The sequence below is a fragment of the Prorops nasuta genome, unplaced genomic scaffold (genome assembly GCF_024137725.1).
Source record: "Prorops nasuta isolate Cenicafe-Biocafe unplaced genomic scaffold, Cenicafe_Pnas_1.2 PNAS00010, whole genome shotgun sequence".
In the NCBI taxonomy this organism is placed as follows: domain Eukaryota; kingdom Metazoa; phylum Arthropoda; class Insecta; order Hymenoptera; family Bethylidae; genus Prorops; species Prorops nasuta.
In genome coordinates this window covers 1,357,054-1,383,675 of record NW_027116807.1, presented here as the reverse complement: position 1 = coordinate 1,383,675, position 26,622 = coordinate 1,357,054, and the positions used below count along the sequence as shown (strand labels likewise).

At 36.2% G+C, this 26,622-nt stretch overlaps 1 protein-coding gene across 3 annotated transcripts in view; it reads right to left on the bottom strand.

The window, feature by feature from the left end:
* LOC136776607 (uncharacterized) overlaps window positions 1-26,622 on the bottom strand; it is a 36,813-nt gene that overhangs the window by 4,935 nt on the left and 5,256 nt on the right. Inside the window, exon 1 of one of the 3 annotated variants that reach the window (XM_066732278.1) lies at window positions 20,489-21,528. The exons of the other annotated variants lie outside the window; for them this stretch is intronic. Within the exon in view, the coding sequence (XP_066588375.1) occupies window positions 20,489-20,543 (55 nt within the window). The 5' untranslated portion in view covers window positions 20,544-21,528. Of the gene's footprint in view, window positions 1-20,488; window positions 21,529-26,622 lie in introns of those variants that run through there. 3 annotated transcript variants of the gene reach the window in all.

Sequence of the window (26,622 nt, the reverse complement as noted above, 5' to 3'; positions counted from 1 at the left end):
CGCCACAATTGTTTGCCCGATGTATCGACATTTATACCAGCAAATACTTCCGTGCAATTTTATCAATTTTCTACGGTAGCAGGAAACTATTGAATTCTTGCCACACATTTCCTCGCGTCAGAAGAAATTTTATCAATAAAGAATTTTATTTGATAAATTTCTATGTTAATTTCCATAATTCATTTGTGTGTACAGGAAAATTAATTTTAGAACGATCAAGCTATATCGATATAAATATTATTATACTAAATAAATACTTCAATATTTTTCATTGTACTGTTTTACTTTTTTGAAACAATAACCTGAAGTTTGTGAAGTAAATAAGCAAATGTAATAAACGATATTTGCTTGTTTCAAGAAATAATACAAGCACTAATAAATTATAGTTTACCATAAATTTTTACTATTTTAAAAATGAAATAATTTTCATGCTTTTCCAACTCAATTTTATTCCCATAAACTATATTTATTTCTTCAAACCTGAAACTCTGCAATTTTCTCAAATTGTTTGCTCTCCAATAATCTCCAAGTATTTGCTTATTATTGTCGACCTACAAAACGGTCCATACGTTTCTCACTGCACCGTGCACTGAGAACAATTAAAAAATAATACGATATACAGAAGAGAATAAACTTTATATGCATTTGTATAAGGAAAGAAATCACAGAATATAAAAATAAACGTCCCAAAGCATTTAATCGGATCGTTTAATAATAATATTAATAAAATATCACGTGATTTTAATTTTGTTAAATACTTTTTTACTGTTGCAAAGTAGAGAAACACGTGGTAGTTTAAAGAATTTTCTCGGCACTTCAACTGGAAGTTAATATTAAACGGAGTGTTTGCCAATATTTCATCGTCGCTTTCCATATCGAATTTTTCTGCACCCCCACCTCCAGGGTCACGACCTGCTACTATCGCACATATTGCTATACACGGGTGTATGCTATGGTACAGTCAAGAAAGGCAATTTATAACAATAAGAAATCTTACATTCCCCAGCTACATTTCTTCTTCGACTACAGTCAACCGTGAAAACTCTGGAAAATTTTAATCTATACACTAATCCCGAGCAAAATACATTTATATTTAAAACTGAATCTTGAATCATTCAATTGCAACGTTTATTGTAATGCACTGTAATAAATTTTATCTAGGATTACGCGTGATGGCTGTTGATGTCTCTTGTTAATTTTTGCCGTCTACTGTTAAAAGGACGCCTGGAAGCAAAGTTCAGCAATTAAAGCGTAAATACTCGCAATCTTATCGTTCTTGTCGGTTTTCGAGGTCCGACAACGAGAGAGAAGCTCGCGTTTGAAATTGGAATAGGAAATCCCACCAAACGCATGAAATATTCATCCGTTTCATTTCATTCGGTCACACATCGGTTGATATTCTCTCGAATCTATTGATCACCTATGAATATGTATCATGAAAATAACTCAATAATATTGATTAGAATACCCGAAATTTACTCTTGATATAATTAACTACAAACAAGTATATTAATAAAAATATTCCTTACAAATAAAATTCAATAACGATGATTTATATTTGATTATTAATATAATGAGTCCTTCGCAGAACAGACAGAAAAATCTTTCTAAAAGAGCTGGTGTGCATTATTCGGAAAATTATTGGAATAAAACGGAAACTGTTGGGGGACGATATTTTGTTTTGACTTCTTTCAGTCGCGGTTTCAGTCGTACACCGCAATTTACTGACGAAATTGGAGGGAACAGTGACCACTCGAGAGAGATTGCTCGTTTTTCAATTCCCCCCCCCCTCCCCCCTTGTCCAGATCGCTCCCTTTTCTCTCCTTTAAACAGCTGCAAATTTGTTCTAACGCTTTAACCGGGCTTTACCGTTATGCTTATGCACGCAAACCATAATTTGCCAACTAAGTAAAATACCCGTAATTTCACACTCGAGATACTTTTCAATTAAGCAAATAATTTCGCCAGCCACGTACAGTATTAATTTGTTTAAAGAAAGGAGCCTTGAGCCACTTAGCAGTATCCTCGTTACTTAATATTTCATCGAGAAAGAAATTTCGTAGACGTAAACAATAAATAATAGTAGGAAGAATTACCGTCCCGGAGAGATTACGATAAAACGTTAAATAATCAATGACTGCAGTTGTAAATTACAAATAGTTAGCCAGGTCGTGAAAAGATAAGAGAAATAATTTTAAAAAATACTCGCGGGGAAGAGGAAAGATTGTTAATGCGTTAATTTGCGTAAAAAAAATTTTTTTATGCTTTTTCCCATACGAGGCGTACGAAAAACGAGGTTTGCGCAGTTTTATTTTGCTCACTACCAGATTATTCTCTCGTATGATTGTGTACGCTGCTTATTATACAACACGCGTTTATGCCAGATCAGGCGCCAGCCAGTCGACACGCTACCACTAGAATGCAACAGTGGCTTTTAAAAATACCTGTAATAAAGAGATTTCTCATTGTCACGTTGTTTTTATCTTCCCTGACGAACAAACACTCCCAAATCAACAGATTCACACTAGAAAATTCATTCTCTATTCGAGCATAAAAAACTTAAAATTTCTAAGAGATCATTACTTTATATATACAGACGAATATTGTTTACGTATGAAAATTCGACACGACAAAATGTACAAAACTCTAAAAATATGATCTAATGGATACCAAAATCTAATGAGCAATTATCAAGTTAATAATACACAATTAAACAAATTTAACAGCGAATGCAGATTTGGGTAAACGACGGTGAGGGCGAATCGAACATTTTCATGGAGTTTTCCAGTGGCTCGCGTGACAACTCGGGAGTATCGTTGGCGGTTTTCTCTCGAGTTTATTTGCGTTTCATTGTCGTGGCGAGTTCGTTATCCTTTTGTTCTATCGAGCTCCTCGTGCTTTGCCAATGAATGAGGCACAAACACATGCATACACAGAGGCACGACTAACACACGTACGAACGGGCAGGCAGCATCCGTTATAAACGGATCGTTGGGTCAAACTTGAATTCTCTCTTTGGCAGCCAATCAGGCGTTTCCTCCTCGCCTAATACCAGCCTTAACCACATTGAATCAAGCATTTGTAGTACCGAAGCTAAATCCACCAACCTTCGCTGCCTCAATTGCTTGTAATTAGTTATACTCCCTGTCTCCCAGATATCCGTTACTACTCTTCTATTAATCTTCTCGCCGTGCCAAAAGCCTCTTACCCCTCGAGTAACCTCGATAAATCGACCGTGACCACTTTTTCCGATAAAAAAACCTAAACAATATAGAGTACTTTGACTCATGTTTGATCTTAGATGTAGTTACGATTGGATTTCATCTGATCAGTTTTGCTGAAATTTAAATCCCATTTTTATACATATAATTGGGTCTTTATAGTGCATAATACAGCGCGTTTATACAATTTAAATTGACAATTTTATCAATTCTTTTTAAAATACACGAGGTACCGGTGTAATTAAAATTAGGGCAGAGATTTTGTCTGGGACATGAGGGAGGAAGAGAGAGAGAGAGAGAGAGAGAGAGGATTTTAACACGTGTGGATTGTGTGTTTTCAATGAGTTTGTTAACACTGGGGCAGTCGAAAGGTCGAGGATTGCCCTAATCGAGGAGAATATTGGATTGTTCTTACCGTGTTCCTATTCCCCCCATTAGCTTCCACGTTTTACCGTCTATTACAAAAGACTCAATTACGTCACGTGACGAGATTCAAACTGACCTTGACATATTTATCAGTGCGTACGGTGCGCATTATGCGACCCCTCGATTTACTCTGGCCAAACAAAGCATTGCTGTGTCCATTGAAAAATGTTCTTTCATTCTCTTGTAAACACTGACGATTACTCCTGGGATAAAAACTTTCTACTAATTAAATTAAATGAAATACCTGTGTAAGCTTACAATTTTTGTTATGAAATGTAACATTTCAATTCTAGTGACTATACAGGATTCACGAATTTAACAGGTTCAGATTCTTGGATCGAGAGAGATTAAATTGATCGATTTGCACCTCAACAAATTATACCGAATTGGCTACAGGTGAGGTTTAGCTGAGTTTCAAAGCTTCGAGTGAACCGATGTCACCGACCAATGTAGCTTTGCGAGGCTTTAGAATTATGGCCAATGCGTGGACTAGGGAAGCTTTAGGCTGATTGCCAAGTCTTTCTCGCTGATGGAATTCTGCTCGAGTGAATGGAATTTTGCACGGATTCCCATGATGATTCGACCCAGCTTTTTATGGTCAACCGTGTGACGCAGTGTTTTGGTCATTCAAAATTCGCCATTCAGTCCATCTCCCCTAAAGCTACAAAGTTTATTCATGCGATGTGGTATATAAAATTTAACATAAATTCCAACTCAATCTAATCTAGATCCAAACATCCTTAAATATCGTATCACTATTATTTAAACCCCTCCTACCCTATTCTAAATTTCAACGCTTGGTCCAATTTGCGAAATTAGTTTGCTATAATAAATTGCAGAAAGCGAAGGTTGCGCAAGTTTGTTATATCCTGCTCGTAGTTTATAATTAGTGAAAAATTCCAGCTTTACGTGCTAATTGCTTAAAAGAAATTGCACGTTACACTGAAACTCTTTTAATTTCACTGATTATGCGAGAAAGAGTTACGAGTCACACGAAATAGATATAGTAACGATATATGCAAGAGAACGCGGATGTATTGCGATGCGTGTAAACGTGTAATTCTTACAGGCAGATAAGATTAGATGAAAAAAATGGCTCTGCAAAGTATGCAGAAATTATTATTCTTGGAATAAATCCTGGCGTCGTCATTTCGCGTAGATAAGTTTCAGGAGGGAGACTCGTGAAAGAAATGAGATTGTGCTAGGGAAAATACAATGAGAGAATAAAAAGGAGATTGTGGCACCGGATGGATAAGTTTAGTTAATTGGGGAAATTGATGAGAATGATAGGGGTGTGTGTGTGTGTGTGTGTAGAATCAGTGAGATTATAAAATAGAAGTGGAAAATCTATTAAGGCGTATATATATAAATAATTTATTTGTTATTATCAGAGTATTGTTGGACGAATAATAAGGAAGTGGAGAAAAATTGGAGCAAGAATAGAGAGGGAGGGGTGGGGGACTAGATTTTACACCAGGAGCTATCAATTTTGTACATAAATGAAATTACGGAATTAATCGAATTATTTGCGCAGTTCGCGAAAGCAAATGCGCCGTAATGAATTCATAAAGTAGCGAATTTTCAGCTTCAATCACAAGCATCAGTTTTCGTATTGTAAACGTGCTTCTTTGAAATTCAACGGGGGTCGAAAGGAGGATAATAATGTTAACAACGATGTAACATCGTCTAAACTGAAAAGTTTACAGGGGGCGATGTAATCCGCGCCTCAGGGAGAAGCTTAACAAACAAAATTATGCGTAGAGTGTGGAACGTTTAGAAATATTAAGAAATAATTGATTCTTCGAAATAATTGAGATGATATTAAAACTCGCTGTTTATATACGCATATATACGTGTGTGTTCTTAATCTTTGTTATAAATAAATTGTTCCCAGCGAAATGGGCATGGATGATTTAGAGTTTAGAGCTTGAGTAAACTATATCGATTGAGTTATGGACGATTGCTGTTTAGTGCAAGGGCAGATCGCAGCTTTTTACGTGTATAGAGGATGACGGCGAGGGGGGGGGGGGGGGGGGGGGGACAGACTAAAATATGTCGAGGCCGCGTGCGATCGGACAGCGAAATACACGTGGAAAAGCAAGGGGCCGATAAGACGTTTGTAATTTGGTCGCGTGACGAAAGTAAGCTCGTCACGTTCGCCTCTACGTAAGCCAAGCTTGGTTATATTTAGATAGAAAACGTGACGCTGCACCTTCGCTCGCGTCACCGAGCCCCTACACAAGTTTCGACCATTTTAAACACGACGACCTACAATGAACACCTGGACAACTTCTTAAACCACACACGCGTATTCACTAGACTCTTCTCTTATATGAACCATTTGCTTGGCAATATTCGAAGAAAAGCCTCTACCTACTCTACTTTCTCGTAACTGGAATTTGTGTATAGCGTTTACATCATTAAATTTCAATCATCTTAAACACGATGATATCTGCGAAGAACACCTGAATAACTTGTTAAACTGTATACAAATATATATATTTATACATTCGCAAAACTCCTCTTTTGTATGAACCATTTGCTTAATAATATTCAAAGAAAATCATATACTCTACTTTCGAATAACATAAATTTTGCTTTCATTTTGCCAACTAATTAAAATCTAAAAAGAAAAATTTTAAAACGAAACCAATGCTTTGCGAAAAAGTTAAAAATCCTTTGATATAACTCTAGGTGACTTTATTTTCGACGCTAATGTCACTAATGAACTTTATCAATCTATTTGATAAAGAGTGAACGAATAAATTGATACAGTTCGTGCAGAAGTTATTTTCTTGCCGAAAAGTAAACAAGCTTCGAGCGATCATAATGATAAGCCTGCACGTTAATATCGCATCGGAGAAGAAAAATATCAGTTGATAATTATAAAGATATGCATTAGATGTTCATTTCTTATCTATTTATTATAAAAAAATAGAAAAATTGTCGGCTTCTTAGCGTTTTAGATAATAATAATAATAGTAATAATAACAATACCCTTAATAACAAGCTTAATTTAATTCGTGAATAAATAGAAATCTTTATTCAATGCATAAATCACGAAAATATCGTCATAAAACTATAATAAACCGATATGATGAATAAAATTTAAAGTTAGCTTCACTATCCTAAATTTTATTCAATGCACAAAGATAGATAAGAAAAAACATCAACGCATAAGCTTTGATGGACTCTGTAATTAGTTTTTTTATGAACTGGCAAGCAAGTCAATAAAGGCGATGGTAAAACTATCAAGTTCAACTAGTTTAACGCAATTACGTTAAAGACCCAAGTTCCGCGATCGACAGTTACAACATGGTGTATATGTGTGTGTGTGTGTGTGCGCAGGTCAGCAATATCCAATAAAACTGTGTCAACCCGCTTGTTATGTTAAATTTCTCTAAGTACACGTGCACCCGAATGAAGCTTCAAACTTACAATATATATATATATATATATATATATAAAAGTAAATTTAGAGAAAAGCTCATTTGATTGAAATAAATGTTTATTAAATATATAGAATAAATGAAAGACTTACTTAATATTAATGGAATTTAACAAACTGTATTAAAATTGAATTGTTTAAAATAATTTTTATTTAATTATATAGAGCACTATTTGAATAAAGATTCATTCGAGTCAAATAGTTTCTCTCAGTGTACATGTATTTTTCTCTTTATGTATATAAATACCAATGAAAAATAAATGGTTTGGCCTGATTTCTGCACATTTTTCCCTCAAGTTCAAAAGATTAACACACACACACACACACACACACATATATATATATATAATTAATGCACATATGTATCCTCTTTTCCAACCAATGAAAAGTAGAATATCGTCGTTATCTCGGTCGTTATACATATACAGACCTGATACGAATAATTTTGCAAAAAGGGCCTTTCATCAAAAACAAAGGATTAACATATAATTTTATGCACGAGTTGGTTAAATTCTGCTCGTAATTTGCCAATTTCAATTCAGAAGGAACGAAACGATATAAAACGCTTTGGGGGACTGGAATGAAATAGGGCGAACCATCCCAGTTCGCTCTGGAGGATTCTCTGCTCTTATCTGGTTTTATTCTTGCTACTTTTTGGGATTAGAAAAAAATCACAAGACGCAATATACGATAAATCATCCGCGTTTTCTGCTTCTAGCTTATTCCAACGTTTTTTCCGAGCAAAGAGCACAAAAAGTACCAATACTTGAAAAATCCCAGCAGTAGAATCATTCCCAACCCACGCGTTTCGTTTGCTCGAATTAGGTTGAAGGTCTCCTTGGTGTTTTCGAGGGTCAGTCGTGTTATTTCCAGTCGTATTTCAAGATGCGTAAAGTGAAAAAATGCCAAGCGAGTAATTCAGCTAGCCATGACCTTCTTCCTTAGAAAAGCAATCATCGAAATGACAAACTTTTATTTTCTTTTATGTAGACTTTTGCTACCCTTCTAATTAAACTGCACATACCCTCTTTGTTAATCAGAGTTAACAATTTTGAAAGGTGAGAGAGAATGGCTTTAAAAAGGAGACAGAGGTTTTTGTATATATAAGGTGTATAGAGAGTGTAAACAAATTCATTCGAGGGTTAATGATAAAGATGAAAGTTGAAGCGAATGTAGGTATAAAACGATGTGCCTTATCTTACACACTTTGACATTCGATGGCCCTTATAAGCTTTCTCTCATCCCAGTGTCATTTTCCCTTTTCACCATAAAACGTTAAAGGGACCATAAGATTGTCAAGCCAAGAAGAAAGTTCTTATCCAGCCCTCGATTAATATCTTCGATAAAACATTATAACCAAGCTTTTAATGTCACCCTAAGATACTCCCACCCCCCTTCCCACCCACATTTATCTACAATATCCGGAACATGGACTATAATAATTTACGACACGAATTGTGGCTGGAAAATCCACTTTTATCCCTGCAAAAATTTTAATTTAAATCCTCAAATAAGCTCCCTGGTCAAACTAGCTCGCGCTTTCGTTTTATCCCCTCGTATAAATCGTTTTCGCTATATATTTTATGTTATCGAGTTAAAATAAAACCTCTCATGGCTATATGGGAGGAAGGTAAAACGGGAAATCGATGAAATATTTCGTATGGAATATTTATTCTCGATTGGCGGAAATAAAAATCATGGAGCGATTGCTCGAGAGTTGACGCGAGTTATTGCGAGTATAATTTGTGGAAGTGGAGTGAAATTAATGAGCAAACGCGATGATTAAAGAGGAGATCGGTGGAGGAAATGCCGCCGTTGGGAACGTTTCCGGTTAATGGGAACCACCAAACTATCGAATGTTCTATATAAACTGTTAGGATTGGTTAGATAAGCATATGCTGCGTAGTTAAAGTCGTTTAATTAAATTATTAAAGCAGCTTACACAGACGAGAGTAGGACGAGTTTGGTTAAACTGCGAAGGTATATTTACACGGATAGATATACACACAGTGGTTTAATCGCTACTAATTGATCAATGAATCTTAACGATCACTTAATAACTTTTTAATAACAATTATGAACTCTGATTGCCTATCTCGCATTTGCTATATAGTGATATATGCTTCGTTAAAAATTGAATCAAAGCAATTGATTGTTTCGAGAAATTAGTCGAGTGTGATTTCAATCAGTCTATCGATTTAATTGTAAGATAATCGTTCCAAGAAAGTATGACAAATAGTTGCGAGTATTGCGTCAATAAAACTGGATGATAGTTTGGTGTTTTGATTTTGGAGAGGGAGGGGAGAAATATTGGAAAATATAGAAGAGAGAGAGAGAGAGAGAGGCAGAGAGAAAAAATAAAAATTGAGATTAATAGTGCGTATCTTATGGCCTCGCCAGATGTCGCAAATATTTTTGCGGGCGGAAGTGGCTTCGTCCTTGCAAGAACTGTCCTGCTTAAGACTATTTTAGATCATTGCAAACATTGACTCAAACTCCAAATCAATTTCTCTTGCTCCCCCCCCCCCCCCTCTCGATTTATAATCAAAGAAGCTCATCATATGTTCATAGCTACGCCATCATCCTTCAAACACGATTTATTCCATTTACGATACATAAACTATCATGAATGGACATTTTTCAATATTTTTACTTGAAAGATTACGGGTGAAAAATGTCGTTTCCTTAACTCGATAAATGAAGGTCACAGAGTTTTACCCTTTCCTGCTCGGTCAACTGTGATATTGTTTCAGATAAAACACACGTGCACTACCACACAGCCTATATTTGTCCATGGTTAACCCCAGTCCATTATAAATTGCTTCTAATTGTATCAGAATTTTATCCTTAAAACCATTCTCTCTGCTAGAATTTATCGATTTTCCACGAATCAACTGAACACTCGCGCAATTCTATATAATACCGGTTGCTGACAAAAATCCTCCAATTACATTGGCAAAAAACCAATTAGACGCGTCTAAACAGAATGAATAGAAAAAAAGGCAGGGGCTAGAAATGAAAGAGGGTGCAGAAGGAGAGTACATAGCGAAGTTGGCTGGGAAATATTCACTGGAGCCAACTGTTTAGCGCAGTTATATCGTTATCTGGCGTGTCGAGCCAGATGCAATTTCTGTCATGAGCTGATTCGGCAGCAGAGGTACCGCTCGAAAGCCGTGCAAATACAGCATGTGGACAAATCATTGAGAATATGAATGCATTAGTGGTGAGAATTGAGCCTCTCCAATAATGCTCAACACTCCCAGCATGAATAATGCATTGACCAATGCTATACGTAGAGCCTACGGGCCGGAAGCTTTTATTCCACGGAAATACGAACAGAATTATACAAGCTGCTCTTCATAAATGCTCGCTTTCGTCGTTAAATGCCAATCCAGTTTGGTTCAATCCCAACTACTACGTCTCTCCACTCGATTTTTCATCCGCCATACGGCGATACTCCAGTACCGATAATCCCAATTTCAACTTTCGATTATTTTGATAAAAAGCTTGCGTTTTAATAATCATTTCAATCAAACGACGAATGAAAACATGTTTTTGCGGCAAGATTGATTGAATTTTCTGGCATGTGGGTAATTGAAGGATCGTTCGACGTTTGAAATGAAATTAATTAAAGAGAGGTGCTGCTGGGTCGTAACGGGAGGTAATTTTTGCAGTACAACGTAATACACGTGTAAACAAACGCGTGTTCGAGAGAAACGCGTTTACCTTGAATAACTCCGCTTTAAGCGCGCTCGATATTCGTTTCTGGAAGGTCAGCGCTCGCTCGGTATGAGGAAAAAGGGCAGGTTGCCACGACAATCTCAACATCTTTCGTTCGGACGCTCGAGAAATTTCTCTTCATAATATCCTTCCCTTTTTGTCCATCGATGTCGATAGGTATATGCCACTCGATGAAACGAGCTAACACCGCGAAAGGCCAACCTAATTAAACCAGCCAACTGCTTATTAAAACTGCTGAAGTAACATTAAATTCTGTGAGAGAGTCGCGAGATTGCCTTGACGACGAAACTTTGCGAGCGTGAAAAGAATATCAATAATTTCTTGGAAAAGAACATTAGGTGCACTGACAATATTTTTTCACTCAATTTACAATTTCTCGTTGTAACAGGGAAGAAAATTTATTTATGCAACGAATAGTTCATTATTTAATAAACTATTGGTTATATATAAATAAATTGTTAGTTGTATCAATTAATTTTGTTCACTGTTACAACAAAGAATTGTGGATTAGCTGAAAATTTTTTCTCAGTGTGCTTTATTTAGAAAAAAGTTCTCTTTGATTGGAATAAATAAAAATATTCGAATCGATTCAATTTCAATCCATTTAATTCAGTGTCGTTTAATGTCAGGTGCTAAATTTTTAATTGGTGCTATTAAAATAAAATAACAAAAAAATGTATTCCAATTAAATAACGTTTTTCTCAATTTACTGATATACTTTTTACCTCTCGAGTCTCGCGATTACTGAAAGAACAAAGTTCCAAATCCAAATATAACGTCTTCTTCAGAGTGCACGTACAATATAGTGTGCATGGTATAACTAAATTAATCACCGCGTTTAACGATTACGTAACGGTAATTGATAAGGTGTGTGAGAGACTATTGAATATTTCCCACGAATAAATGCAATTACCTATTTTTACCAATTAATAACACCTGTGCGTTCTCGTGATTCTCAAAAAATCTATAGCACTACAATTCTCAATTTCTCAAATTATTAAACAGCCCGATAAACAGTTCCTTTTTTAATAATATTTACATTCATATCTCTCAATCCTTACAAAACATAAATCATCATTGATTATCAGATCACTCGTTGCGTTAATAATCGATGAGTCTATTCGCATACGACGATTACGAGGAAAGTACAGATATTGATAAAGATAAGAAAGGTGAGTCAGCTGTGGCGGAAAATGCCAAGAAATTGCGATCAGACTGGTCGATATTAAATATACAACTTAAATACCGAAAGAGTTGTAAGAAATAACGTCTAAAGAGTTTTTATAGCAACAAATTAGTTTCTGTCAAACTCTAAATTGTACCGGTTGAAAAAACAATGAAATTTAAGATTGAAATGTTGTAATTAAAAATATTTAAAAACTTATTAATTTGACTATAAATTTTCCTAAATGAAAACAAAGATAATCGACGAGTTTAATGCTCAGTTTCGACTTTCCATTGGTGAATCGTTCGGTTCTATTAAGGACAAAAAGAGAGAGAGAGAGAGAGAGAGAGAGAAACACGTTTGTTCCCATAGAATCTAATCGATTAATTAATGACTTTTGCCTCTAACTGTAAAGCGCAAATTATAAGCTCTTGAGGAACGCGTCGATTTGTTCAAGTTTGCGAATGATGGAGAAATTTAGTCGCGAGTGCAATTGGCTGATGACATGCGAAGCAATCGTTCTTTCTGACCGATTCGTGCCACGCTACGCCAAATAAGTTTTGCCATTTGCTTGGCTCAAAGCTCTCACGAGACTCTCAGACTTATCAGGTCAGGAACTCGTTGTAATTATTGAGTGATGGCTACAGCGGTCGTTAACGTTCGGTTATTATTGTCAACGACTTCAGTGGATTTCCGGAAACTCTTTTTTCCTCCATTCCCTATTCCCACAAAAAGTACTGAAAAAGAAAATCACTTGATTCTAATAACTCTACATTGCAACAGTGACAAACAAACCTGCATAATTTAACGAATAACCGATCGAACTGCATGGACATGATTTAAATCGTATATTAATTTCACTTCGTTTAATTAAATTTCATTATTAAAGAGTAAACTTTTTACAGTGTAGCAGTAATCGAGAATATTGATTGAAAACATTATTTCTTTGTCACTGTGTACACAATTACTCATTTTCCTCTTACAATTTTTAGTCTGGCTGAATAAAAATTTAGGAGAATGTAATAAATAAGTGAAAATCGATGAGGGATGACTTTTGTCGAAGGGTAATGGAAAATTTGGTGGAAAAGAGCTCGGGAAAAAGATTATTTAATATTGAGAAGTCTCCTCGAGGGTTTCCAGATTTTTTTCTCATCGCTGTCGAGTATAAATCAGCCGAATCTTGGATAGCGTCTTCAAAGAGAAGAGGGAGGGGTGTGGAGGGAGAAAAAAAATAAGTACGCACATGGGGACTTTGGGTTTCTTTTTCTTCCCTCTGTAAAAGACTCGGTACTAGCAACGCGAAAACAGGTTACGTGAAGTTGGCAGGGATTCAACTTTTCAGCTCGCACCACGCTTCTCTTGGTGCAACCCATTGATGAAAGACATAAAACAATCGAGCTGTGCAAGAGAAAGAGAAAACTAATTGTTTTTCTTATGTTAAAATCTATAAAAAAAAAAATAAAGTAATTACGCAGTTTACGAGAAATTATCAAGGGCTCAACTTTCACCCCCATCACCCCTTCACGACAACCTATTAATGAAAGAAAATAAAATAATTGAGTTTTGCAGAAAAGAAAGAAGCGGCGATTTTTCTTGCACTAAAAACTATAAAAACAAAGTAATTACGCAGGCTACGCGAAATTATCAAGGATTCGACTGTCAACCCCCCCCCCCTTAAACCATTGACTAAAGATAATAAAAGAATTGAACCGTGATGAAACAAAAAAGAAGCGATTTCTTTTACATTGGAAACTATAAAAATAAAATAATTACAATTGCAGATTGAATAATACCGCGCGATAAAAAATTCAGTAGTTGTATTTTTTAATAGGGCGATAAAGCCTTTTAATGGTGCACCAGGAAAGCCTTTAAAGGGGTTGGATTATAAGCGAAGAAGCTCGTAGCGAGTAAGGGAATGGAAAAGCATTGTAATATTTAATAGTTTGAAATGATGAGTCTCCTACGTAAGGGACAGATGGAAGAATGACACATTTAAATAACAAATATTTTACTAGTCGATACACGATATTGCACAATGTTCCAGAGATTCGCACCCTTGAAACGTGCGAGTCTCTTCAAATATTAACACACGGATTGTGGTATATATAAAATGTTCGGTGAGTTTTTGCAGCCAACAAAGTGAATAATCACGCGTAAAACCATTGAACAACATTGTTCATTTTCGCGGAGAATCGCGTGCAATTCCGAACAGATGACACAGTCAATAATCATAGTTAACAATACACATTGAGCGCCTTGTTTTTTATTTGTTTAATAAATTTAATCCTAGACACTAGAGGATTCTGTCACTGACGCTAAATTTTCCTGTCCTCGCAACTGCAATTGTTGTCTTTTCGAGAACGTACTTTTCAGATATAGCTTTAAATTTCATACGATTCTATCTCTTTGTTAGAATCTCGAGTGTACACTGGAAATGAAAATGTCATCGATTCTCAAAAGAGTCATCGTCCGGATTATCCAGCCTTTATGATCGATTAATCACTCTTATCAGTATTATAATGTTACGTTATCGCAGAGACAATCATTTTTCATTGCGATACCAACCGGTTATATATCACTCGAGTTATTTCCACCATTACTCTCTGCCTAATCTATTTAAAACTTTTGTATCGAATTTACAAATTGTGTAAGAACAAAATCTTCTTTGCTCGTTTCGTCTCTATTGTTTTAAATGGAAATTAATTAAGAATCAATAGAAGCTGTAGGATACAGTGTGAGAAGAAATTAGCAGGAGTCACGTTTGAATCCATCTCGTTGCTATTGAATTAGAGTTTGGCCAAGTTTCTGCTAGATTCTCGCTCTCTCTCTCTCTCTCTCTCTCTCTGCACCCTTGTGGTTTTCTATGCAGAATCGATACATCGTGGATTGATAGCGCTCACGATGCCATTCGACTGTATACGAGTAAAGAAAACGAGAGAAATTACCGAGCTGATTGACGGCTCTCCCCCCTTAAGAAAGCCCAGCAATTTCTCATGAGCAAGCGTAATCGTCCAGACAACCCTGAGATAGGAGAATGATGCTAAGGGAAAAAATTTTCTTACTTTATTTTCCATCCTCTTTAAGCTTAAGAACCTTCTTTAAATCCGCTACAATTCAATTAACACCTAAGCTTATTAATTCTATCACGATTAAACTAAAAGCTTGCGATATAAAGATGCTTTATTAACTCGTGACTAAGCAACTGATTGGAATAATTGTTCACGTAATTATAAAAAATTATTGTTATGTAAAATATATTGTGTGTTCTTTTCATTGATATATTAAAATATATTCTGTAAATGATATAGCAAAGAACCGAAGTAGTTATTCTCTACAATGAACAAGCTCAGTCAAGGGGTTAATTAAGAACTTTCACCGGTTGCTCATTCGACGGAAGTGCAGCAAGGTTTTGCAAAATAAACCATTATCTCGGTAGAAACGGCGATAATGCAAAAGACACTCGTTCGATAAGCATTGGGTAGACGCGAATTGTTATTTTAAGCAACGAATGACAATCCCACTGCACGTTACTCAATTCTCGCGAGCGAGCTCCGTTTATCGGAATAAAAAAAGATAATACGCTCGTGTCAAGTTTTATTTCGCATCGAGAGGAGGAAATTCTACTTACAAATCGATGCACTCTTTCACGATTAAATTGCAAAGACATCCAATGAGAGCTGGAAAAATTCCAGAGAAGAAGATGAGATTTTCTAAGAGGCTTTTCTTAATAGGGCAGATGATGAAAACTTGCAGGGAGATTCATGGGAAAATGTATACGATCCAATGGCGAAGAATCGTTTATCTTTAAAGAAATAGGCACGTTTCGAGCGATAAATAATCATTCAAAACCCAGGTGCGTCCCATCGGAATCAAGGCAATATTTTCTAAAGTGATTAAGTGCTTGCATATGTTGGTCATACATTTGTATATATATATAGAACAGGTCCACCGTACTTTTACTCTCATCACTTTTCTACGTTCTTTCGTTATTTTTAACTCGGCAGAGAATGCGGCCAGTCAATTTTGAGACAGGAAGCTTAGAACTCGACAGAATTTTCTTCCCTTTTCATACATTTTTTAACTTTATGTGGTTTTCCTCTTTTATCTTATAACATGCAAGTACTTTCTCTCACTTTTCGAAGTAAAAGTGTATTGTTTAATAATTAATGTTCGATACTCTATTCTCTATCTCCCTCTGAATTCTTAGAGTCGCCCTCTTCCTCCTTCATTAATCACCCACACGTGGTCTTGAAAATCAAGAGAAGCTTCCTACTCGATTCGACGATTTATTCAAGACACGTGGAATTTGCGCGCGAACGAAAAGTGGAACGCGTGAGAGTGGAAGATAAGAAGGAAAACCGACGCGAAACTTCCTGAATATCTAATTAAAATTATGCACAAACGTTTCGAACAAGTCTTCGTTGCCACGATGCACTCCGACTTTGGCGTAAAAACAATTTTCGCTATTATATCTATTCAAACAGTGTATATATATATATATATATATATATATGTATATGTATATAAAGCTATAGAAATTTTAAAATCTAAAAAAAGATTATGCAAAAATGATATTTTTTCGCCTTGACTTTATTATTATTTTTTCTCCACGCAATTTGCAGTAAAAAGAGAAAAAACTTCGCTTTTGGATCGGTATATAGGGTAGACTCTGATTTTGTTGGGATTTCCGCTGTAAATTAGCACGTATAATGGTGCATCGTACGTGAATTTATTGCACTATAAACGCCAATCCAATGATTTGTCGGTTTCAAGCTGGTCAATTTTTCTGCGACCCTGTAAAAATGACGGCATTTTTCTCGTCATATTTCTTTCATTAATAAACAATCTCTTTACGAAATTTACAACGGAAAGAAAAAAAACCTTAGTACTTGTGGATTGATGCATAGGATTGATTCTATTATTATTGTGATTTACGCTGCGAATTAGTGTATATAATCGTGGGACGTACGCGAATTTATTGCGCGATAAGAACGTAAATCCAATAATTCGTCGATTTAATGCCGGTCAATTCTCAGCAGCCCTGCAAAAGTGACGATCGTTTCTCATTATTGATATAAATTTTGTACGAAATTTACAGTAAGAAAGAAACTTCTCGCATTCGGAGCGGTGTACAAGGTGGACTTTGTTATTGTTGGGCTTTGTGCTGCAAATTAGCGCATATAATCGTGCAACGTACGTGGATTTTGTGCGCGATAAGCGCCCCTACTATCTCCCCATCAAGGCTGCTTCGTCGAAGAAAACCGGCGCCGCGACACTATCGTCACGTACTATCAAATATCAATTGACGTAAACACGTGGCTTTTGAACGCTCAACCACCCACAAAATTGCATCCCCCCACTCTATCACGAAAATATAAATAGCAAATCGAATGAATTTTCGTATTCTAGTAATACAAATTAGTATACTATAGAATAAAATTGCCATGACGATTTTTTTAGCGATCCTGGAAAAAATTCGCAAACGAAATGAAAAACTGTAAAAAAATTACACGAATTAAAGAGTACCTTTATCAACAAATTTAATACCAGAAGAGGTGAGATAGGTGTATCACGGTTTGGTTGGTGATAGGAATCTCTGTAAACAGATATTTAATTATTCGATTCGCTTGGTTGATGTAAAGTCATTCATAATAATAATAATAATAGGAAACATAATAGGTTTATCAAAGATATTTTTTGGTTCAATTGAAAGAGGAGAGGGAGTTGTTTAAATTTATCCGAATTCGCGTAGGATCGATGGAAGGAGGTTCTCTAACTATCTAGCAAATATACAAGCATGCAGGAGTCTCGATAAACAAATATTAAAAAATTAACATGAATAATAATAATATAATTACAATTAGGGAAAATAGTAAGAATATCAACGAAATTTTAATTCAACCGCAGGGAGAGGGGGGGGGGGGGTCGTTTAAATTTATCCGAATTCGCGTAGGATCGATGGAAGGAGCATCTCTAGATATAGCAAATACACATATACACACACGCGCGGATTAGAATGTGTTTGTGGTTAAATATGTTCTTGTTAGTGTAACCGCACTTAAATTATTTATAGCGCAGCGGTTACGCTCCGTCAGTGGCAATTTCTTTGAAAAGTTCGCTTAATGGAGGGAAGGGGGGCTGTATAAATCGACCGTGTATATATTGTCAACGGAAAAATTTCCCGTAAACAAATTTGCCGCTTCCCCTTCGATCGACGAGACGGAAGATAGAAAATAATAAATAAGAGGGAGTGCCGAAACATTCCTACTCTCTTTGAGTCTTCTGTGAAGATGTAAAATGTAGAAATACATCCGATGATCGACTTTCTATTTTATTTTCAGACGAGCGTGATAAATAAATCGAAGAAAAAATTTTGCTTCGATTTTAAAGAAGCTTGTATTCGTTCGTAGAACACACAAGTATTGTTAATGTCGAAAAAACTCGAGGCAAACTCGTCTGTTTACCAATAACTTAACGCGCTCCGACTTCACGTTGATCGGTAAAATTTGTCAAGCGACACATTCTATTTACAAACAAAATTTTTCGCAACTTTACTGACCTTGGTAAAGCACGATTAGTCGAAAAATAAGGAAAGACACGAAAGATTTTCAGAATCCCGATGTAAAACTTTGTTTTCGTCAAAGCACGTGTAAAAAACTGAGGTTAATAAACTTGAAACAATGCAAAAGCCGGAAAGTGGTCGGTCGTGAGTCACCCGGCTGCAGCGAACAAATAGTGTAGCGCGTGTAGCGCTTCTCCGAAATTCGCTGAAACACGAGAAGGCCTCGAATTGGGTGACGACTAATCTTTCCCGGTTTAAAATTACTGCTGAAAACGCAAGACATCTTTCGAAAAATTCGCGACACCATTTTCCGTCGTCCATTTGTTAATTTCCAATCTCATTGTTTACTACCAGAAATAATGCTTGTAAATTTCATCAGTGAATCGGCTCGATTTGACCATTTAAACCGAAGATTCGCTGAAACTTATTACCATTTGTGAATTTCTATACAGTCTCATGGTTTACTATCAGAGATAATACTTGTAATATAATCGTCCGTGAAAAGGCTTCATCTGGCAAATTAAGTGAAAGATTAGTTAAAGCTTACCGTCATCTTGAAATCTCTAGTTGCATTGTTTACCATCAGAAATAACGCAATGTTGATCAACAAAGCCGCTTGATCCGACAAATTAACCCTTTGCACACTACAGAGGCGAGACTCTTAGTCACCATTTATCGGGAAGTAAATATTTAGCTCGAGTGCAAAGCTCCAACACGAAAGATTCTTTAAAATTTACCGACTTTTCTGAATATCCAGTGTCATTGTTTTCCATCAGAAGTAACGCTTGCGACGCTGATCAGCGAGGCAGCAGCTTGATCCGACAATTGAGCCAAAGATTCGTTAAAACTTACCACAGAAATTCCCAGATTTAAAATGATGCCTGCAATCTGATCGATTCACGATTCTATTTTTAGTCGTACTTCCCGATTGCACAACTCATTTCGCGTCTGCCATCCCTATTTATTTCCTAACTTTTCAAATCTTGCAGCATCGTTCATTTCGATATTACAGCGCCTTTCCGGCTCTTGCAAACTCTCCTACTACTTAATGTTCCAATATCCTAACTCTGTCACTTGAAAAAAGAATCGTTTCGTTCAAGTCTGTTTTTAATTGCGTTAAAGAAATATATGTTTGATATAAATGGAATTTGTATAAAAAGATTAATTTTCATTTGATTGTAGTAATTTTCTTTTAAATCAACGAGTTCTTTTTTGTATTGAAACCAGACACGTGTGATCGGAGAGCCCGTTTAATTAAAGCAAGAGCTATTTGAATGAAACGTCCATTTTCTCAGTGTAATTTTGCTTTGTGCGTTTTATAGGACTTTTATCGATATTTTAACCGAAAAAGTTATATATCTGTAAAAAAGTTGTTAGCATAACCAATTTGAACAGAGAACTACGTTTGACCGAATTGCGCAGTTCATGATTAGACACGTTATTCGATTAAGATTAAAATTCGACTATTTATACATAAATCTGCTTGGTACGCGGTCTTTTTTTTGCCTCCGCGATACGATTACTTGGAAAAATTAATCCGTAATAATAACAGCGATTATAAAGTGGCTGCAAGAATAAATTTTATTCGCAACGATTACTAGCATTTAGAATTTTTTCCCAATATTAAATAATCTATATAGCCACTGATTAATAAAAATTGAATATGAAAGCCTGAATACATAAAATATTAGAGAACGATTGTTGTACCCCACCCCCTAATCATGTGAATTATTACACACAGCGCATCATGGATAACCTTAAATTTGAAAACTATTTATGTTTCTTTTACACTTTAGGCTGTTTGATAACATAGGTCATCTCAATTGCTTATTATTAGAATTGACTCTTTAATATTACGAACCGATTATTCCAATATAAGTAATAAAACTGAATCAAGTGCAGTTCCAGTAAAATATTTATCTTACCTTTAGCTCTGCGCGCCAAATGTGATATATTTTGCCTCAAGACTTTCAGCCACATTTTCGCGTTTTGCCGCTTTCTCTCCAACGTTCCGCCAACACGAAAAATGTTTGGGGCCAACGAGAATTTTTCACCCCCGCGGCCACCAGCCTCCAACAAACCTGACGACCCCACTTTAAACTCCGATTTCGAACTTCTGTACAGCTACGAATTCGAACGAATCGATCAATCCCTCCTCTAACCCTACACTGCACTCCCTCCACTCCTTTAAAATGACGATCCGAAATTATTCAACCTTCCGCAAACCCGTGTCCAACAGTTTCCAACAGGTTTTTCCCGTTCCACTTTATTAATAACCAGTGATATGTACGATATCCGTTTTAACAGCGTACGTCTTACTTTATCAAACACAAACACTCTCTCTCCTTCTCTTCGTTTGCTTATTTTTTTTTCAAACCTTTCTTAAAGCGAAATCTGTCACCTTGTTTGAACCGTTTAATAGTCCATAGAGTTGTCCCCTATCAGAGGTCCGTTTCCCTGACTAAACACACCTTCATACAAAAGCAAGGTTTCACAATTTTTGTTAAACGTTTTACGAGAGGTTATTGTTACTGTTGATAAATTGCACCGGTTAAACTTTTATGCAGTGGTGATATTTTTAGACGGAAACTGGAACGGGGCACGCGAGTTTAGGGGAGAAAAAAGATTCTTGTAACTATGGAATGGAAGGCAGAGTTGCACGCACGAGGTATTGATCAAGACTCTCTGACGAACCAAACTAGCTATCTTATCCAGTTTCTTGGAGGAATATCAGCTTTCTCGATTATCTGTCTCCCTCTTTTCTTAGTTCTCAGCAGCTGTACAGGTTAGAAGTCTCACCGGTCAGGGAGTATTTATAAACGCGCCGACGATCACGTAGGCGACTCGTTCACACTATTTGAAGGCGTGATAGGGCCTTGGGATACTCGCGTTTACAAAGTTTCAGTCAAACACTTAACCGTCGCGAAAAACCTTAACCAACTGGCGGATAGTACCGAACGTACCGAACGAGCACGAGTTCACGTATACACTAACTGGCGCCGGTTTTGTCTCGTGCGCCTTCGGCCATTTCCGCGGCCTTTCGGCTTATCCCCTCCATTGACCCGAGATCGTCCGAGCTCGATTCAAACTACACTTCGGCTAACTTCGGCTACGCTCCACTTGACAACGCCGCATATGCAACTCTGCATAATTTGTGCGGCAAATTCAAACGAGAAAATTAATAACGACTAATGGAATAAACAATTTTCTATGTTTATTCTCTTTAACTTTCTTCAAAAGCATGAAATTAAATACTATATAAAAATTTAAAAGAGAAACATCTAAACTTTGAATCTAAATCGATAATCTTCTCTATCAGCAAGCATTAATTTTTAATAAATTATTCTTGATATAATGATAGCAATCAATAAAATGTAATTACTTGTTAGCAAGGTTTTAAATTTAGTCAATTTTATCTTTTAGCCAGAGATCCTTCTGCGTGTAAAAGATAAGATTTCAAGCCTTTGATATTGAGCGGAAGAATCGCAAACAAAGGGTATAAGAAAAATAAATGTGGATTAACGATGGTTAAGGCTAGAGCTTGCAAATATATGTATAAAATAATAGCTGAGCTATAGATCTGTTCTCAGCGTCTATTTAGTGCTTCCGTACAATAGGCAAAGATCGTCCTTCGAATTTCCTTTCCTATACTGTACGATTGAAGCCAACTAAAGTCCAAAGTTTTATATATCCTTCAAAAGTTGCCTATATGAAATTTTTAGTGCCTACCGGATTATTCCACTTACAAAGGTATCCTGCTTTTATCACGAATATGCTTTCTAGTACAGGTAAGTCTATGATTTAAGGGAAACACACACAGAGAGTGAAAAAATAAAAAGAAAAATGGACTATAACGATATATATGAATGAATAAAAATTAATAAAACTACAGGATTACTCTTCGATAATTAAATTACGTACCCATTACAAACAAATTTTTATCAACCCAATTAAATAGTACGCATAAGGGTGTCACGAAGATTAGGTGTAAAAATGGGATTCGTGGAATGGTATATAATATTATTATTACTAAATCGTGTTAATTATCTTCACATGGAAGTAAAAAATCCCATAACGCGTTGTGACACCGTCTCGATTGCTGAGTGGACGGAATGAAAAAGTTTGAGCCGCGCGCTTCCAACGATGATAAAAATGGATTCTCGTTACTGCACTAAAAATATATTATTCAAGCGACTGGTGTTTTTGCGCTTGCTTTACGCGACTGCATGGAAACGATGCTTTTGAAATGCGCGAATTAAGCGACAGACGTTACTACTCGCGCTGGCATACGCGAAGTTATAAATATTAGAATTATCGCGTTATTATATTTAGCACAGAAGTGTCGAAGTCGGTAAACAGCAAACCGCAATAGTATAACGTGATCTATTACGCGTTTCTCTATGGGCGCCTCTTCCCAGTGGATACCCCCCCCCCCCCCCCTCTCCCGACCACCTCTTTTCCCGTTCATCGACAATCGACGCACGCTCTCAAAAAATAAAAGATTTTCTCCGGGTAAAACAAGCGAGTTTTGGAAAAATTTCCATCGCTCGCGTTGTTTGCTTTACGATTAAACCCGATACTTTAATCAGGTACAAGCGTTACGAACTGTTACGTAAAATCGAGCGAGAATATCGGCCAATCAGGACTCGTCGGGGCAAAATATGTATAGTAAATATTGAGAAAAATTTATACTAGAAAATTTTCGGCAACCTGGATATCCATATCCTTATCGATGTAACGTGATTTAATTGAGAAAAATAGATAAATGAATACACGCGGCTCAAAGTAATAATAAACAAACGAAAAATAACTAACAGCAGTATATATATATATACGATTTCGTGAAAATAGGGTGCAGTAAATGATTATTGAGAAAATGTATAGTAGAATTTTCGGCAAACAAGTGACGTTAGTGAATTGAGCAAAATAGATAGATGTATGCGTGCGCGGTTAAAAATAATAATAAGGAAACAAAAAAGTAACGAATATCAGTGTATATACGTTTTGGCGAAAATAGGGTGCAGTAAACGATAATCGCTCTTCGCCAATTGTCTTTTGTTGGCAGGACAATTATTCGACTCCGCGTACCGAGACTTTCTTCGAAGGATCGTATACAAGATGCCACGTAAATGTCGAGTGACACAACGCTACGTTATTGTCGCGAAATAGCGTGACCAACGCCATTCGAGAGAAATTCTTGCCTTAATAAATAAATAGAAAGAGAATTCTGCTTGAGGCGAGTATTTCATCGACTCTTGAGAGGGTTGGAGCAAAGGATTTCCACCCAGCCTCCATGGATCCCGGAAAATTGGCAATATCCTTGGCGTTGCTGAGGAAAGGGTTGGAAAATTCGAAAATCGAGCAATGGGTGAACGAGAGGAGTGAAAAAAAATTCTAGCAAAGTAGGACGGATTCTTGAAGTGACGAAGAACTTTCGAATGTTCGGAAGTGGAACAAACACGAGCTTATAGCTCCAATTGGCCTGACCCGAGCCAACCAAAGCCAGTCTAATCTACTTCGAGTATGGATCTCGCGTTAAGCAGGAGAATATCGATCGTTCCATCGCACAACTGTTTTCACTGATGGATGACGCGTTTCAGTAACGCTGTGGTTTTTTATTACAAGAATCTATTAACTCTTTAGCAATTATGAGGGGCACCGAAGAAGCTTCTTTATGAAATTATCACATCATCGGAGACATCATTGAATATATAGGTCTATTATTTTCATGATTTGAGAACAGTCGCAGAGCCACTTACTTCCAGTCGCTGCAAATTAGATTCAATCAGAGCTTTCGAGCTTGTTTCACGTTTATAGAGAAGAGATCCAGGCGAATTGCGAGGACTGAGAGAGCCTGGTATATAGAGATTCGACAAAGAAGCGCCTTCGAGGATCCCCTTCCATCGGTTATTGATTTTTCGTTAAGGTTCCGCCGTTTGAGCCGGGGTAAAAAAGTTTGCCAGTCCCTTATTAAAGTAGTTTCATTTTGTCAAATGTGCGAGCTGGTTCGATCGAACGCGGGGGGCGTTTATTATATTCCTATTACGTGGACGGAGACACTGGGGCGTATAACTCACGAGTTTCAGCGCATTTCAAAGGTCTCCTTGCTTTGTGGAAATTCAGTGCCACATCGTGCTAGCTTAGTAATTACAGCAATGGAATTACGAGTTAACCTTGCGGTACCGAATTTACTTTCAAACTCGCATTCCAAATTTACTCTTGTTTTAATTTACAAAAAGAGGTGGAGGTAAATCGATTTAAAAATATATATCCATTGATGATAAAGCTAGGCCTGGTAATTATTAGAATGGAATTACGATTTAAGTTTATATAGTTAACGAATTTGTTTTCAAACTTCAATTTTTTATACTTTCTTATTTTAATTTACTAAAAGGTACTAAACGACTGAGATCTCAAAACCCCTATTCACTGATAATAAAATTACATATAATTTAGTCACATATTCACGTAAAAGAGGATAAAGTTTCTATTTTTCAATTACTTACCATCGCGACCCTATCGCGCGCGTCTTTTGACTTCATCAACCAGAAACATTTCTCAATGAAAGCTATCAATCTCCAATTACTTGTCACAACAGAGTCATAAATTTTATATCAGGGACTGGTAAAGGCTCAAAAATGCAAGATTCCATTTAATCTAGAGATTTTATCTTTAGGTGACGAACGTGACAGCAATGGAGATGACTTTGTCGACGAGTATGAAAAAGTGAATGAAATTGTACAGTGGTATCGGTGTTATCGAAAAGAGAGCCCATATCAATTCATTAGTTTTCCTATTGCTGTTATAGATAACGAGCTGCACTGCAGTATCGAGTTACTCAAGCTAGAAGGGTTTTCAACTAGCTTGAACTAGCTGGGAAGTTAGTCTAAGGCTAACAGCAAAGTGCATCAGCAGTAGGATAATTCATTGATCTTGGTTGGCCTATTTATTAAAAGTTTCTGCTGGCAGGTCACGTGACCAAGCAATATTAAAAATTTAAATAATATTTACCGAGAGAAATCCCCCATGTTTTCCTCAATAATTGTTAATCTTAAGAGAATAAACATTCTTTCGTGCAAAAACGTGCATCAAAATGGAGAATAGTTTCTCGACGATAAGTAGTTTTATATACTAAGAATGGATTTTTCAACCAGTAAACATTATTTTCATTGGAATAACGAATAAATTTATTGATAAAAGTGAATCAAGATTAATTATCATTATTCCATTACACTTTTCGTTATATCAATAATTTTGTTCTTTATCGCAATAAAAGATATTTACTAGTTGACAAATTTTTTGATTGTAAAAGAGTCAAAGCAATATCATCTTTTATTCGAAGACTTGACCAAACTGGATATAATTTTATTGTCCATGGATATATATTTTGAGATCGTTTTACGTTCAATTGAAAATCGAATGGAGCTTTTATATATTGCAGAAAATTACACACGAACAACGCTTCGATTATTTCAAATTGTGCATTTCTTGTCCAAGTGGCAAAAGGCACTCGATACTCGCTTTATAAATTAGCTCCCTTTTGTTAGAGCCGCTTGAAAGGAGCGATCATCGGACACTTCAGTGAGATTTATTAATAAGCGTCTGAAAATGTTCGATCAAGATTCGCCAATCTTGTAATTAAACACTCGCAACAGTGACAAATAGCGCTGTATAAAGGGCTCGAATAACAGTGAAATTAAGAATATAACGAATTGCTCAAAATAGAAGAGGTGGAAATCATCGCTTTAAGATCAAATTAATCTGCCTGCTTATATCAAGAAAAGTTTCCAACCTTACCTGGTGAGGGAATCCTGCATAACGCACGAGACTTGTATTCTTTACTTTCACAACAAAAGGAAAATAAATTTAAATTATTGGCGCGAAAACTGGCAAACCGTTTCTTTACCGTGACATGCTAGATAACCATTACTAGAAATAAATTAGGTTGTTAATAATGATTGTAAGAACACACAGTGTGTGTAGGGTAGAATGTGAAAAAGTAATTATTGCACAAAATATTAATATCTAGTAGTGCGTGACTCGAAAGCTATACGAATCC